This window comes from Trachemys scripta, chromosome 16 (genome assembly GCF_013100865.1).
Source record: "Trachemys scripta elegans isolate TJP31775 chromosome 16, CAS_Tse_1.0, whole genome shotgun sequence".
Classification (NCBI taxonomy): Eukaryota; Metazoa; Chordata; order Testudines; family Emydidae; genus Trachemys; species Trachemys scripta.
In genome coordinates this window covers 23,104,462-23,120,545 of record NC_048313.1, presented here as the reverse complement: position 1 = coordinate 23,120,545, position 16,084 = coordinate 23,104,462, and the positions used below count along the sequence as shown (strand labels likewise).

The following is a 16,084-nucleotide window of genomic DNA, read 5'->3' as shown; positions in this document are numbered from 1 at the left end:
GGCGGGTCCTTCACTCGCTCTGGGACCCGCCGCCGAAGTGCCCCGAAGACCGGGAGCGCGGAAGGACCCCCGCCTAAGGCGCCAAAAACCCTGGCGCCGCTCCTGTGCACACTGGTCCCAGCTCCGCAGCATCCAGTGCCCCCAGGGACTCGGGAGTGGTGCGAATGCCGTTGCTCCAAGCACTGAGCAGCACATGTGCAGGGGGGCCCCAGGCAGGCTGGTGGTCCATCGCTGCCCCAGCTCCACACCCGCCCAGGATTGCAGAGTGGGTGGGGTCTGTGCCCGAGGGCTCCCCTCCCTCCTTGGGCCTGCGGGGCACTCGGGAAAGTGCTCTCACCTGTTGGGCAGGAGACAAGTGCCCCACGGGCTGAGACATCCTGGCAGAGTAGCTTGGCTTTGGCCAGGGTGGAGGACACTGCAAGGCAAGAGGCAGAGTTGTAGCCGGCAGGACCCTGGGAGCGGAAAGGCTGCCCCCTCCCCCCAGGCTCNCACCTAGATTTTTATCCTGGCTCTGGGAGAAGAGTGGGGGTTGTTCCCCACTCCTGCAAACCCTGCTGTTTTTCACTTTGAAGCCTTTTCCCCTCCACTCCCCTAGCACCAAGTCCCAGCTCCTGTGTCTAAAGGTGGTCTGTTACCTCTGCTTTTGACTCCAAACCCTGTAGTGCCAAATCATCTTTAATCACCCCTAACTCTAATTTACAATCCTCCAATAGCCTTTGCTGGAGTAGAACCAAACTTGAAAGATTACTGGCAGCTTCCCATAATGCTGCCTTTACTTCAAACCTNAGGACCCTGGGAGCGGAAAGGCTGCCCCCTCCCCCCAGGCTCAGGTGGAGAGAAGCTGTTCCCTGGGCAGGTGTAACCCACCCAGCCTCACTCCATGTGGCGCTCTGGTACCCTCGAGTGGTGGCCTGGGCTGCATACAGCCGCAGCGCCTGGAGCTGGGTGCTCTCTAGCTCAGGCATAGAGCAGCGGTTCTCGACTTGCAATCCATGGGCCGCATGTGGCCCACTTAGCACACAATTATGGCTCAGCTGTGTGCTAAAACATGTTCAAAATTTGCCACTCTGATCTGGAAGGGAGAGGGGCTGGCTGAGGAGAAGACAGCATCTGGCAGCGTGCTGGAGCGCTCCTGCCAGCCGGGGGCTGGTGACAGGGTGTGAGAGAGTGGGTCTCTGGGCAATGAGGGGGTGGGAGGCAGGGGCAGCTCTATGTTTTTTGCTGCCCCAAGCACGGCAGGCAGGCTGCCTTCGGCGGCTTGCCTGCAGGCAGTCCACGGTTACGCGGTTTCGGTGGTGTTTCTGTGGGTGATCTGCTGGTCCCACGCCTTTGGTGTACTCACTGCCGAATTGCTGCCGAAACCACAGGACCGGCGGATCTCCCACAGGCATGCCGCCGAAGGCAACCTGACTGCCGCCCTCACAGCAACCGGCAGGCCACCCCCCTGTGACTTGCCGCCCCAGCCATGTGCTTGCTGTGCTGGTGCCTGGAGCTGCCCCTGGTGGGGGGCGCTGGGAACAGGAGTTTGATGGGGTTCTGCAGCACCCCCAGGTTTTACGCTGCCCTGCCACATGCTGCGGGCTCCAGCTGCCTGGCCCCGTGCCCAGGGTTCTGCTCCTGGCCTTGCTCTGTGGAAAGGTCTCTGGGCGGGGGCCGATGGGCATAGGAGACAGTGAAGGGCTTTGTGGGGGGCACTGTGGTTCTCAACCTGCAACCCATGTAACACATTGTGGGCCGCATGTGGCCCATAAAGATAATTAGGTTGAGAACCACTGCAGCAGAGGCTCCTGGTTTGAGATCTGGAGGTCCCGGTTTGATGCCGGTTGGCCACAGCCCCCCAGAAGACTGTTAGTCAGGGGAAGCCGCTGGGCATCCAGCAAGACCCTCCCCTCTGCCCCAGGCTGTGAACAAAGGGCAGGGACAGAGGCAGCTGAAATAACTCCTGGCTGCTTCCCCCAGCCAATACACCCATGTCTGTGCAATACGCAGCCTGTCAAGCTCGCAGGGTGCTGGGACAGCTGCATGGGCTTGCCTGGGTGAACTTGGGTGCTGCAGCTCATATCGGGCCCCCTCCACCACCTTACCCTCCTGGTAGCCCAGTGTGTGGGGTCAGCAAGGGCTGAGCGTGATGGACTGAGAGATCCCACCCAGCCAGCCCCACTCAAGGGGGGAGGGATAGCTCAGGGGTTTGAGCCTGGGTTCCCTTGGGTGAGGTGGCGCTAGCTGTGCAGATGGCACCTCGTGGACCCAGTCTCCAGAAACTCCCATGGGGTAACTGACCAATCCAGCAGGTCTGTGGCTAAGGCACTGGGATGGGTCACAGGAGATGTGGGTTTTATTCCTGCCTCTGCCCCCGAGTCTCTGTGCGAGTCTCTTAGTCCCTCTGGGCTTCGGTTCCCCTCTGTGCAATGGGGGTGACAATCCGTCTTTTGACAGCTCTTTAGGGCAGGGAGCATCTAACAATGGCCTGTGCAGCACCTTGCACGATGGGGCCCAGAGCGCAGCCACAGAATAGAACTAACAAATGCCGGCTCCATGCTGTGCTCAGGCCTGAACCGAAGCTGAGGAACGACATCCCCCCTCACCCCGTTTGCACACTGAATGGGGCTGGCTGGGAGGAGAAAGGGGCGGGCAGTGAGAGAGCCACCCCAAGTGGGTTGGCAGGAGCAGGGATCGAACCTGGGACCCCTGGAGTCTCTGCTGTCTAAGTCAAAGCCCCAGGCCTCTCTTATCAGAGTCCGTAGCAGAAACTATGTGGCCCAACCACTAGATAGCCACAGTTTGGGGTACAGATAATTTTGCTCTTGTGTGTGGGCTGGTTCCACCTCCCTCTCATGTGTTGTACCTGTTTCCCTGCCCCACCCCCTGCGCAGCATCTGACCCCCACACCGTTTCCAGTGTATTCTTACTGCAAACACTTGGGCGCCAGCTGCATTAGGTGCCTGCAGGGTTTGGCAGTGGCCAAGTGGGAGTTTTGTGGCTCGCAGGGTGTCTAAAAACACAGTACCTTTGTAGATCTGGGCCAGAGAGGCAAAGTGACTTACTCAAGATCACACAGGGAGTCTGTGTCAGAGGAGGAGCTGGAACCCAGACCACCCCCCTTGAAGGCTTATGTGCTAACCACTGCACCATCCTATCCAGGCTCACTGCTCAGCTGTGCATTGGTGAGATATGACACAGGCAGCGTGAATGACTGACTCCCAGCACATGACGAATTGCAAAGCCAGCTCCCTTGCCAAGTCTGGAGGCTCAGAGCAAAGATTGCCGGAGCTTTGCCTTTCGCTGCAAAGACCTACCCCCTGATTCCCCCAGCTGGGAGCCATATCTCTGGGGGAGACGCCTCCAGGTCCGACGGACAGTTACCGATGGAACTAACTGCTGCCTGCACCTTCAGATCGACCATGTTGTCAATGTTGCACTGAGCACCCGTGTGGCATGCGGGCACCTTGAGGGCTAGCAACAGGAACACGGCAGCCTTCATCCCGCCGGGTGCTGTGCCACCTGCAGGGGAGAGACCCGGCCGACACGTGAGACCCCAGGACAGGAGCCCTCTGGAACCCGTGGCTGGAGCCAAGGTGCATTCACAAGGCAGCGGAATGGGGCACAGACATATGGGAGTGAGGGTCAGAGGGGGGGACAGGCAGGCCCACGAGGGCAGGAAAGGGTGGCAGAGATTTCCCTAGAGGGTGTACACCCCCCCTGAATTTCTCCACCCACTCCCCCACCCCAGTGATGAACCAGTTACATGCAGTGTTGCCAATTTAGTCAGTTGGAAATTTGAATTGAAATTGAAACATTAATACACACTTTAAAAGCATACACAGTATATGATAAAATACTTGAACCTAAGAAAGCATAATGGGTTTGGAAAGTCTGAACAAAGACTAGCTTCCTCATACTGCCGTTATTTATGACAATGTCGGCACATTTGTTTCGGCTGTATTGGCCAACTACGATTGGTAAGCCAGGTCTGAATGAGCTCTCCCCTGACAGCCAGTGATGAGTCGGGGTGTGTGGAAGGGCTTCAGGACCAGACTGTGTTTTCATGAACTCACCAACTCTGCCTAGGTATCCAGCAGACAGCTGTGCTGCCCAAGTGATGCGGGATGGACCAGCTGCCCCATACACGTATCCCAGGTCTCAGTCAGGATCATACTCTGTGTGGCCAGCCCATCCTGCTGTGACACACTATACCACATGGGGGTGCCCTGTAACCCCCATATTCACCATTTGTATATAATTGTGATGTTGCATATAAAGCAGGCCATGTAAGGTATCGTGGGAAAGGTTATGATCTGCTGAAAGCCATTGTTCTATCTAAATATGTGTATCTTGACTGCATATGAAGTTATGAAATTGTGTTGTATGGTTGTCAGTAAAACATGCTGTGAGTGGTGGAATCACCCAGATAGTAGCTCCCCAGAAACAACAAGGGAGCTAATCAACGCCCGGGTGAGTGTCAACCATCAACCGGTGTCAACCATCAACCGCCATGGTCCAGCAAGGGAGCTACATTCAATGACTCACTTGCACAAGGCCACACCAGGGGAATTGCTCAACCTTGCCTGTTGACTCAGCAACAGACGTGCCAGGATTTGGGTTCTCCAAGCACATTCTTTAAACTTAAGGCAATAAACATCCCCTGATAAAAACAAAACAACAAAGGAAAGAGCTTCAGGAGTAAAAAGAGAATGCAGGCAGAAGTCCTGTCCCCCAACAGAGTGGGGGCTACCCAGCTTATTGCACTCAGTACAGCATGCATGATTACCTACGGGCAAGTGGCATCTGTGTGCATTTGATGCAAGCAGCTCCTGGCCCTCAGAGACTGCATACGGGCTTTGTAGACCAGAGTGGCTGAACTGGAGGAGCTGAGGGAGACAGAGAAGGACATAGATGAGACTTTCCAGGACACAGTAGAATGGTCCCACCCTTGGTCTGACAGCCTCTGTGCTGTTGAGGAGGATGAAAGTCTCAGGGAAGGAGAACATACAGCTGGAGCAGAGGGAAATGATCCTATAGTTGGGACACGCCTTCCAGATGATGTTGTGGTTTCCTCTTGCACTGAAGATACCTCTCCTGGGGGGAGGGGACTCCAGTTATTAGAAAGAAACAGGTATGGGCGATTCAATCATTAGAAACATAGATTGCTGGGTTTGTGATAACTGGGAGAACTGCATGGTGACTTGCCTGCCTGGTGCAAAAGTTGCAGATCTCTCGAGACCTCTAGATAGACTTATGTGCAGTGGTGGGGAGGAGCTGGTGGTCATGGTAGATATAGTTACCAGTGTCATAGGGAAGGACAGGAGAGAGGTCCTGGAGGCCAAATTTAGGCTGCTAGGTAAGAGATTGAAGTCCAGGACCACATGGTAGCATTCTCTGAAATGCCTGCTCAGTTCCATGCGCAGGCAGTGTCTAAATGCGTGGATGAGACAATGGTGTAGGGAGAAGGGGTTTAGATTTATTAGGAACTGGGGAACCTTTTGGGAATGGGAGAGCCTATAAAGGAAGTTCGGGGCACCATTTAGGGGAGTTGGGGGGCAGGAGCCCCCCCCCAGTTTCCTACAGGAGATGTGCTCCCAGACGGAGCTCTTAACTGCAGCATAGCTGTGACGTTTTCCTCTGGTGTTAGCTGGATCGGTGATCTGCTAGGCCAATCCAATCCTCTGGGAGCCAGCCTTACCCTGCTCTGCTGTGAGAACCCCCACTCCTGGGCTGTTCACACACAGCCTCTGGCATGTAACTGTTCCTTGGACTGTGCAACCGAATGACACTAGCCAGTATCTCCGGTCCCAGACTCAACCCTAGGAACCTCTGTCTTGCAGTGTCCAGTTATGCCCACTGGATGCTGCAAGCTTATATAAGCATCAATTTAACAAAGAAATTGATATGTACCAGGCTTGTTCTCCCAAGGGGAGTCTCTGACATGCTTCAAACCAAACACACTGCTTCGGGTAGAATAAACAGAGTTATTAACTACAAAGATAGATTTTTAGTGATTAGAAATCAAATCACAACAAGTCAGATTTGGTCAAATAAAATTAAAGCAAAACGCATTCTAAGCTGATCTTAACACTTTCAATGCCCTTACAAACTTAGATGGTTCTCACCACAGTCTGGCTGGTTGCCCTTCAGCCAGGCTCTCCTCTTTGTTCAGCGCTTCAGTCGCTTGGTGGTGGTGTCTGTAGGTGGAGGTGGAAGAGAGAGGAAGAGCATAGCAAATGTCTCTCCCTTTTACCATGTTCTTTCTTCCCTCTTGGCTTTGCCCCTCCCACCCCCCAAGTCAGGTGAGCATTAGCTCATTGTAGTTCCTGACTGACCAAGGGAAGGGGGTGACTCACTCGAGAGTCCAACAGATCCTTTGTTGCTGCCTAGGCCAGCGTCCTTTGTTCCTATGAGGCTGGGCTGGGTTCATCCCATACATGCCCTGATGAGGAGTGAACTGCCCCTCTGCTCTTGGAGAGTTTTGCCTGGGCTTGTTTTAAGCCATGAGGACACATTTTCAGCCTCATAACTATATACATGAAATTGCAACCTATAACATTACTATAACATCACTGTGACAGCAATTACTATAACAACAATGCTCAGTGTATCATGAGCCTCCCGAAGACACCTATGTGCATTGGATACCACACAATCCTTTTATAAGGATGAACGTGGGGTGCAGGGGCTTCCCCCAAAGTACAGAAGGTCACAATAGCATTAGTGTGAAATTAAGTTCTGCAGAGGACAGGTGCCCCTGGAACAGGGAGTCAGAGTTTTGTTTACAAACAGAGGCAGGGTGATTAAGATAAGGGCTGGAAGTGGAGCTTGTAAAACAGGAATCCCTCTGTGAGAATGGTGGAAGGAGATTGTGTTCTCTCTAAAACAAAACCTGAGGACTCAGAAGCCAAGCCCTCTGAGCCAAGATTACATTCAGAAAAGGAGGAGATTTGTAGGTGAAAAGAACGGGCCAAGGGAAGGGCTAGCACTGGTATAGAGAAGTTCCCACTCTACCTGTGGCACTTATGTGGCCCCTCACAATGTCTAACCCATTTCTCCTCGCAGCCCTGCTGAGGTAGAGCAGAGCTGTTATGCCCTGAGGCACAGAGAGACTAAAGACCAGATTTTCGAAGGTATTTAGGCACCTCGTGGGATTTTCAAAAGCACCTAGAAAGTTAGGAGCTTTTTAAGCCCCACTAGATGCCCAACTGCATCTTTGGGTGCCTAAAAGGTTTTCAAAATCTGTCCTTAAGGCCAGGGCCGGCTCCNTTTATAAATAAATAGGGAGACTTCACCGATTCACAGGGCTGGCTCCAGGGTTTTGGCCGCCCCAAGCAGCTAACAAAACCAAAAAACAAAAGCCGCGATCACGATCTGCGGCAGCAATTCGGCGGGAGGTCCTTCACTCCGAGCCGGAGTGAGGGACCGTCCGCCGAATTGCCGCTGAATACCTGGACCTGCCGCCCCTCTCCCAAGCGGCCGCCCCAAGCACCTGCTTGAGAAGCTGGTGCCTGGAGCCGGCCCTGCTTAAGGCACCGGTATGAGGAATTGGCCTGTATGGCACAGAAAGTCCATGGGAGGAATCGAACCTAGGTCTTGCTCTCTATCCACCAGCCCAGCTCCTCTTTCCAACCTGTAAGGATGGAGATTCCACCACCTCCCTAGGTAACCCATTCCAGTGCTTCACCACCATCCGAGTGAAATAGTGTTTCCTAATATCCAACCTAGACCTCCCCCACTGCAACTTGAGACCATTGCTGCTTGTTCTGTCATCTGCCACCACTGAGAACAGTCTAGATCCATCCTCTTTGGAACCCCCCTTCAGGTAGTTGAAGGCTGCTATCAAATCCCCCCTCATTCTTCTCTTCTGCAGACTAAACAAGCCCAGTTCCCGCAGCCTCTCCTCATAAGTCACGTGCCCCAAGCCCCTAATCATTTTTGTTGCCCTCCGCTGGACTCCCTCCAATTTGTCCACATCCCTTCTGAAGTGGGGGGACCAACACTGGATGCAATACTCAGCTGTGGCCTCACCAGTGCTGAATAGAGGGGAATAATCACTTCCCTCGATCTGCTGGCAATGCTCCTACTAATGCAGCCCAATATGCCATTGAGGAAGAGCAGGACCCCTTTGGGGACTGGCCCAGTGCAGGGATTCCTTCAAGGGACTGTTTAAAAGCTGGGGCATAGCACAGATCCTGGAGACCCAGGACAGATCCTCACTCCTCACCCAGAGGTGGGAAGGGAACCCAGAAGTCCTGGCTCCCAGCCCACTGCTCTAACCCAATAGATACAAGTCCCGTCCCAAAACCAGTGCTGGAATCCAGGAGGCCAGGCTCCCTGCCAGGACCAGATTACGGTGATTAGGGGCCTTAGGTAATGGGAGGGAAGGGCCTGAAGTATGAATTACATATTACAAGAAAAGTTATGACATCATCAAACATTTATCTACATACATATTTACATATTTATTTATGTAAAATTAACAAGTTTATTCTACTCTCACTACACTCAATTCTTCAAACACATTTCCCCCCCTAGCTTTAGCTGTGGCAAAGTAATGAATGATGTCATCGTAATTAAAAGACCTGACGATTTCATTCTCAGTGCTCAAAAGGAACAAAGCACCGAGATGCTTTTGAGTCATGGTGGATCGAGGACATTTTTGACCCATGTTAGAAGAGAGCAGGAACGTTCTGTACTACAGTCCGTGATCATTAGTGAGGAATACAGCTGCAAGGCGCTTTCAACATTCGGGAATCATTGGGTTCAGTGATAACTCGGTACATCCAAATAGATTTGCTTTAGTCATTTTTTCTCTATATATCTGAGAGTGATGTGAATTCAACAAATTGAAGAAATTCTTTAGTAAAATCTACTGGGAGATTGGGTACTTCTGACACAGACGTTTGATACCTTCACTGACTTTGGAACTTGAAATGTTAGGTGAAAAATTTGTCAGTACACTAAAGGTTTTGTCAATATTTTCGTAAGCCTCGATCCGACATTCTAATGTATTCTTCAGTTTGTCGATGATTGTGATGAAGGTATTAACTGTGAAGGCCTCCTTGTCACTGAAAGAGTGGGCCATTGTGTTGTCACATGTATTCTGTCTTTTGCAGCGTTTGGCTGACTTATACTCATGGTTAGCAATCCTTGCAGCCCCCTGAATTTCATAGTCGTCAAAACTATCCCGCATTTGTTGAAGAACAGTTCCAAGACTCCTCGTTAGGTTTACTGCAGTGGAAAGGTCAATTTGAGCACTTTGCAAGCTTAGACTGCACCTGCTGAATAGCTGAAGTATATCATTCCAGACCTCACATTGACCCTTTTTTAGCTCAGCACATCAAACTTAGTGATTAGCTCTAGAACTCCAAGTTAATTGCCATTGTGTTTCAATGGAACAGTCTCATCTGAGCCATGGAATGGCAGACCACGCTCAGCAAGAAAAACTAGGGTTTCAACTATGCGTTTGAGAATGTTCTTCCAATAAGCACAAGCTTCCAAAAACTGGTTTTCCATTTTGTATCAATTCTGCCACTAACTTTCTTTCGGGCATGGTAGCTGCTAACTGACAATGTATGCGGCTCACTCATGGCATGATTGCTAATGTATAGAGTATTCTTCCAATCATTGAAGCCTTCGCAGAACATTCCCCACTTTTTGGTATCAGAAAACAGGCGGCAATAAAAACAGTTCATGTTTTCTCGACACGGTTTCTATGGTCAGCATTGCTTGGGCCCACAAACACTTACTTAGCCCACAAAGACAAAATCACAACCACCATAAATTGATTTCACAATCTTGATGGATTAATTTGTACAAAGCAATATCTAATGAGACAAAAAAATCCTGATGGCCCTGCTACCGTCGCTCAGCAGTTACTTCAATATGGAATGCAGAGCCTACAGCAGGGCCTAAAAATAGGAGGGCCTAAGGCTATAGCCTTATTAGCCTATGGATTAATCTGGCCCTGCTTCCAGCCCCCTGCTCTAATACACTAGATCTCAACCCTCTCCTAGAGCTAGAAAAGAGAACCCAGGAGTCCTGCATTGACCACCAGCCTCTCCCGCGCCCAGCTGCCCTGAACCTTGGCACAGGGGAAATCCCAGAAGCAGAAGCCAGCTGGGATTGACACAATAAACAGATCCCCCTACACCCAATCCACAATGGCCTTCCTGAGAGAAGTGGGTGTGTGCAGGGGAAGCTCCTGCCTGGACCTGGGCGGGGGGGAGGGTTGGGTCTCCAGAGCCCCCCTTCACTAGTGCTGAATTCACAGATCTCACTGACACTGACTGGGCTCCTGCTGGGCACACAGAGGCTGAACATGCCCAGGGCCAATGCAACCATTTAGGCAACCTAGGCGGTTGGCTAGGGCGCTAGGATTTGGGGGGGGACATTTTCTTTGGCAGCAACTGCGGCGACCAGATCTTCGGCTGCCCCGGTCGCCGCCGGCATTTAGGCGGAGGGAGCTGGAGCAGTGGAGCGCGGGCAGGGCCGCCTGCAGCAAGTGGGGGGTGGGGGCGGCAATCAGGGAACTCCCCGCCCCAGCTCACCCCTACCCCGCCTCCTCCCTGAGCACGCCGTGGCTGCTTCACTTCTTCCGCCTCCCAGACTTGCGGCGTCTAAGCTGATTGGTGCCGCAAGTCTGGGAGGCAGGAGAAGTGAAGCAGCAACGGCGTGCTCGGGGAGGGGGTGGGCAGGGGTGAGCTGGGGCGGGGGGGTGCCTCAGGGTGGGGGCTTGGGGACGGGGCGCAAGGTGGAAGTTTCACCCAGGGCGCGAAACATCCTTCCACCGGCCCTGAACACGCCCAACCCCTCTTGGCAAGGCACAATCCTTCCATTGTTGCCAGCCCCAGGGCAGCCAAACACCCAGCCCCGCTCCCTCAGCAAACAGACTTCACCCACATCGGCGCAGCCACGGACTGGTTGGTGTAGACGTGGCACCATTTCTGCCAGGGGCTGTTGGCAGCAACAAGGGCCGGGGTTAACCAGCTAGGGAACCCTTTCGAAACTGACACAGGCCAGGCCTCCGCAGGACCTGGGAAAACTGAACACTTCCCCTGGGCCCCCCTAGCCAGCAAATGTTCCTTGCCCATAGCACTGAGTCCATGCGAAAAATACAAAAAACTTCATTAAGTGAACCAGGCGCACAGCTGGCACCCGGGAAACGCAGCAACCACAAATCATCCCCTCTGCGGACCATGGAGGGCCTTGGTTCTCTCACAATTTGCCACATACAAAGTATGTATATAACTAAACCATCCATCCCTGCGGTGCCTTTGGCAGTGCCCTTCCCTGCTGTGTCCCTTCTGCAGGGGTGACTCATAGAATATTAGGGTTGGAAATAACTTCAGGAGGTCATCTAGTCCAAACCCCTGCTCCAAGTAGGATGTTAGAAGGCTTTCCCTCAACTCTCCCACTTCCCTGGTTCTTGTCACGCAGACAGCAAGCAGCAAAAGACCAGAAGTCTGAAGTGCAGACAATGTGATGTTTATTGGGGTTAGTTGCCAAGCAAGCATATTCTGAAGCCCTTCACACCAGTTAGGCTTGTCTCTATACAATGATAGAGTCTGTTCCCCAGTGTTCCCTTCCCAGCTCCATCGCTGCAGAGCATTTACCCCGTGTCCCCCTTCCTAGCTCCGACGCCGCAGAGCCTTGCCTATGTCTCTGTTCCCCATACCCCAATTCCCCCCTCCTTCTTAGCAGGCCCAAATATACCTGCAATGCAGGTCCACAGTCCCCCCCCCCTTACAACTGAGAGTCATGTTCCATTTTGGGTCTGGGGACTTCATCCCACCCCTTTTGTACCCCATGAGAGGGGTGAGGCGTGAGGTTGTGCTGCGGTCAGGGACGGGCATTTCTTTGGTCTTTTATATCCCTTCCCAGAAGCTCCTTTGCCCCTCCCCCTGCTTGCTCGACCTTGCCTTGAGAAAGGGGTTGATGCAATCTTAAAGTGTGCTCTGGAGTAATACTTTAACGGCTCTTATCTGTTCCCATTGGACTAACAAACCCAGCTGACTAGGCAGAACCAACATCACAGTGTCTTCGTCCCTTTCGTATGTAACCCTTCTGCCCATCTGAGTTGGCAGCAACAAGGGCCGGGTTCAGTATCTAGGGGTTCTGTTTCAATAACACAATGCAAAACCGGCTCGAGACCCCACCCAGTGACCTGGGACAATTACATACCACCCTCCGGGCACCTCTAGGAGGCAATACTTCCCTTTCGCAAGCATGGAGTCTGAGTGTAGCAGAATCCTTTTAATAAAGGAGGGAAACAATGAGGCATTATGTTGGGGAAACACCACAAACAGGATTTATAACACAAACCATGAGCAAAAGACCCACCTCCAAGTAAGTTTGGCAGTGTCCTTTTCCCTGCAGGGTCTTAAGTCCAGCAACCAAAAAAATCACCCAAGAGTCCAACAACCCATTTGGGCTGCTGTGGGCTCATGCTAGGTGGGTGGGTGTGCCTATGCAAACAAGATCAGCCCCTGAAGTTTTTTTCCACAATTCACCACCAGATGTCAGAGTAGAGCTCATCCTGACTCTGCTTACACATATAAAAAAGTCAAACCTAAAATTCTATCCCAGGCTAACAAACAGACCTGTATACCAACACTCCATCCCTTTATTTTATTTTCTTCTGGGACCCTCCTGCCCAGGTATCTTGGGAAAAGCATAGGACAGATGGCGGCACATTTCCTGAAAGGACCAGGTATCAAGATGGAATGTCGATGATCCATTTGCCCCACTGTCCCCTATGCAATATGGTGCCCTGCACCTTCCCTCGTACGGCCATACTGCACGTATATTCCAATGAGTGTGCCAGATTCCCCATAGTAATGGGCCCAAGAAGGTTGGGTCCAGGTTATCTGTTACTCTTCGGTGCAGGACCGTTCATATTGCTTATATGTGACAATTAGTGGCTGTACCTTGTGGGTCTGTGCCCCTCTTAACCACTGTAGTATACATTGCAAAATTAGCATACTTAACAATAGGCCAATAGCCACAATAATCCAAAGTAATATTGTCAGCCCTGACCATCGTAATATAGTCCAGCATCCGGGCCACCACCAGAAACACTGCTTCTCCTCTTTTGACAGGGTTAAGATCCTCTTAACACCGTTCTGGAGAATCTATTTTAAATGTGTCCAATTGTTGGCAGTTGCATCGAGCTGCTTCTGCAGGTTTTGCATGCTTTTGTCTATATACTGAGTCCATGGAATGTCCACAGAGAAATGGGGTATTGTTCAAACTAGCCCAACCACGTGGTATGGAAACAGGTAGTAAGCACTGTTTCGATTGTCCACAGCAATGAGTTCCACAGATCCATTCGTGCATGGAAGTCCCGACGGCAGCATGTAGATGTGTGTAATTGTGCCAGATGCTGGTGCAATTGTGTCCCCAAATGTTGTGTACATTCTCAGCAAACATCCCATACCCCATATATATCACCCCTAATGGCCCCCATTTGCAACAGGCCAATAATTCTGCCCCTCCTTGGCCATTGAGGAGGGACACATTCAAATATTTTCTCTGGACAAACAATTACTTAAGTGAATTATTGTCCATTTTACACCATTCCATCCTCCCCAGTGGTTCCCAGCGAGCTCCTCCATAGAGCTCATGGGGACCATCTTAGTAGCCGTCCCATTCCAAGGTACCACAGTAACTATTACACAGGAGCTAGCCTCAGAGTTGAGCATTTTGTATCCCCCTACACACCTTTCCCCCCCAAGTTAGCCATTTGAAGCCATCCTCCGCCCATGTCATGAGGTTTCCTGTCCATTGAGTTAGCCACAGGTTCACTTTTGCCACCCTTTTCCATCCCCTTGTGATTGCAGACCGTTGCTGTGCCAGTAGCTTATTGATTTGCTGCTGCACTTTCGGCTTTTCAATTGCTTGGTTACCCAACTGTCCCCCAGATTTCATAGACGCAACCCTGTGGTTCCTGCTCCCAACAAATCCCCTTTCCAGCGATGATTCCATGTATGCCCCTCACCCACCAATTACATTGTTACTTGAATCCTTCTATGTATCAGAGTGGTAGCCAAGTTAGTCTGTATCAGCAAAAAGAAGGAGGAGTACTTGTGGCACCTTAGAGACTAACAAATTTATTTTGAGCATAAGCTTTCGTGAACTAAAACCCACTTCATCAGATGCATGCAGTGGAAAATACTGCGTGTGTACACACACACAAAAAATGGGTGTTGCCGTACTAACTATAACTAGAGTAATCAGGGAAGGTAGACTATTATCAGCAGGAGAAAAAAAAACTTTTGTAGTGATAATCAGGATGGCCCATTTCCAACAGTTGACAAGAAGGTGTGAGTAACAGTAGGGGGGAAATTAGCATGGGGAAAATAGGTTTTACTTTGTGTAATGACCATCCATGCCCAGTCTTTAGTTAAGCTTAATTTAATAGTGTCCAGTTTGCAAATTAATTCCAATTCTGCAGTTTCTCGTTGGAGTCTGTTTTTGAAGTTCTTTTGTTGGAATAGTATGACTTTTAGTCTGTAATCGAGTGAGCAGGGAGGTTGAAGTGTTCTCCAACTGGTTTTTGAATGTTATAATTCTTGACGTCTGATTTATGTCCATTTATTGTTTTATGTAGAGACTGTCTGGTTTGGGCAATGTACATGGCAGAGGGGTATTGCTGGCACATATCACATTGGTAGATGTGCAGGTGAACGAGCCTCTGATAGTGTGGCTGATGTGATTAGGTCCTCTGATGGTGTCCCTTGAATAGATATATGTGAACGGGCTTTGTTGCAAGGATAGGGTCCTGGGTTAGTGTTTCTGTTGTGTGGTTGCTGGTGAGTATTTGCTTCAGGTTGGGGGACTGTCTGTAAGCGAGGACTGGCCTGTCTCCCAAGATCTGTGAGAGTGAGGGATCACCCTTCAGGATAGGTTGTAGATCCTTGATGATGCACTGGAGAGGTTTTAGTTGGGGGCTGAAGATGACGGCTAGTGGCATTCTGTTACTTTCTTTGTTGGGCCTGTCCTGTAGTAGGGGACTTCTGGGTACTCTTCTGGCTCTGTCAATCTGTTTCTTCACTTCAGCAGGTGGGTATTGTAGTTGTAAGAATGCTTGATAGAGATGTTGTATGTGTTTGTCTCTGTCTGAGGGGTTGGAGCAAATGTGGTATCTGAGGGCTTGGCTATAGACAATGGATCGTGTGGTGTGGTCTGGATGAAAGATGGAGGCATGTAGGTTAGTATAGTGGTCAGTATGTTTCCAGTATAGGGTGGTGTTTACAGTACTAATAAGCAATGATCACATAGTGTCCAGGAAGTGGATCTCTTGTGTGAACTGGTCCAGGCTGAGGTTGATGGTGGGATGGAAATTGTTGAAATCATGGTGGAATTCCTCAAGGGCTTCTTTTCCACAGGTCCAGATGATAAAGATGTCATCAGTGTAGTGCAAGTAGAATAGGGGCGTTAGGAAATGAGAGCTGAGGAAGCATTATTCTAAGTCAGCCATAAAAATGTTGGCATACTGTTGGGCCATGCAGCTACCCATAGCAGTGCCACTGACTTGAAGGTCTACATTGTCCCCAAATGTGAAATAGTTGTGGGTGAGGACAAAGTCACAAAGTTCAGTCACCAGGTTTGCCAAGACATTATCGTGGATACTGTTCCTGATGGCTTGTCATCTATCTTTGTGTGGAATGTTGGTGTAGAGGGCTTCTACATCCATAGTGGCCAGGATGGTGTTTTCTGGAAAAATCATCAATGGATTGTAGTTTCCTCAGGAAGTCAGTGGTGTCTCGAAGATAGCTAGCAGTGCTGGTAGCATAGGGCCTGAGGAGAGAGTCTACATAGGACTCTACTCTGCGGACATTCACAGGCTGAAATTGTGGAAAAGCAGCATCACGTGCCCCATAACCTCAGCTGTGCAGAACACTCCTTTGTGCTGCCATTTATGGGCAGTTTCTCTCCTTCCACTATCAGCTAGGTCATTTGCATCCACACAGATGCTTTCTGCCTCGCTTTTGGATCCAAAACTACTAGCAGCTCAGAGACTCTGTCTTAAAAGGGACACAATTAACTTCCAGAGTTCAGATTACTTTTCACTTTTAACTCCGGCTTCTAAAACACA

General features: G+C 50.8%; 1 protein-coding gene across 4 annotated transcripts in view; it reads right to left on the bottom strand.

Moving 5' to 3' along the window:
- The window catches only part of RETN (resistin), a 70,430-nt gene extending 65,559 nt beyond the window's left edge, over positions 1 to 4,871 (bottom strand). Inside the window, exons 1-3 of one of the 4 annotated variants that reach the window (XM_034793234.1) lie at positions 4,773 to 4,871; positions 3,297 to 3,501; positions 338 to 415 (exon numbers count right to left, since the gene is read on the bottom strand). In XM_034793234.1, coding sequence (XP_034649125.1) covers positions 338 to 415; positions 3,297 to 3,501; positions 4,773 to 4,785 — 296 coding nt within the window. In that variant the 5' untranslated portion in view covers positions 4,786 to 4,871. Of the gene's footprint in view, positions 1 to 337; positions 416 to 3,296; positions 3,502 to 4,527; positions 4,568 to 4,772 lie in introns of those variants that run through there. The other 3 variants (XM_034793236.1, XM_034793235.1, XM_034793237.1) reach the window with 3 other exon arrangements.
- Between the last annotated feature and the right edge of the window lie 11,213 nt (positions 4,872 to 16,084).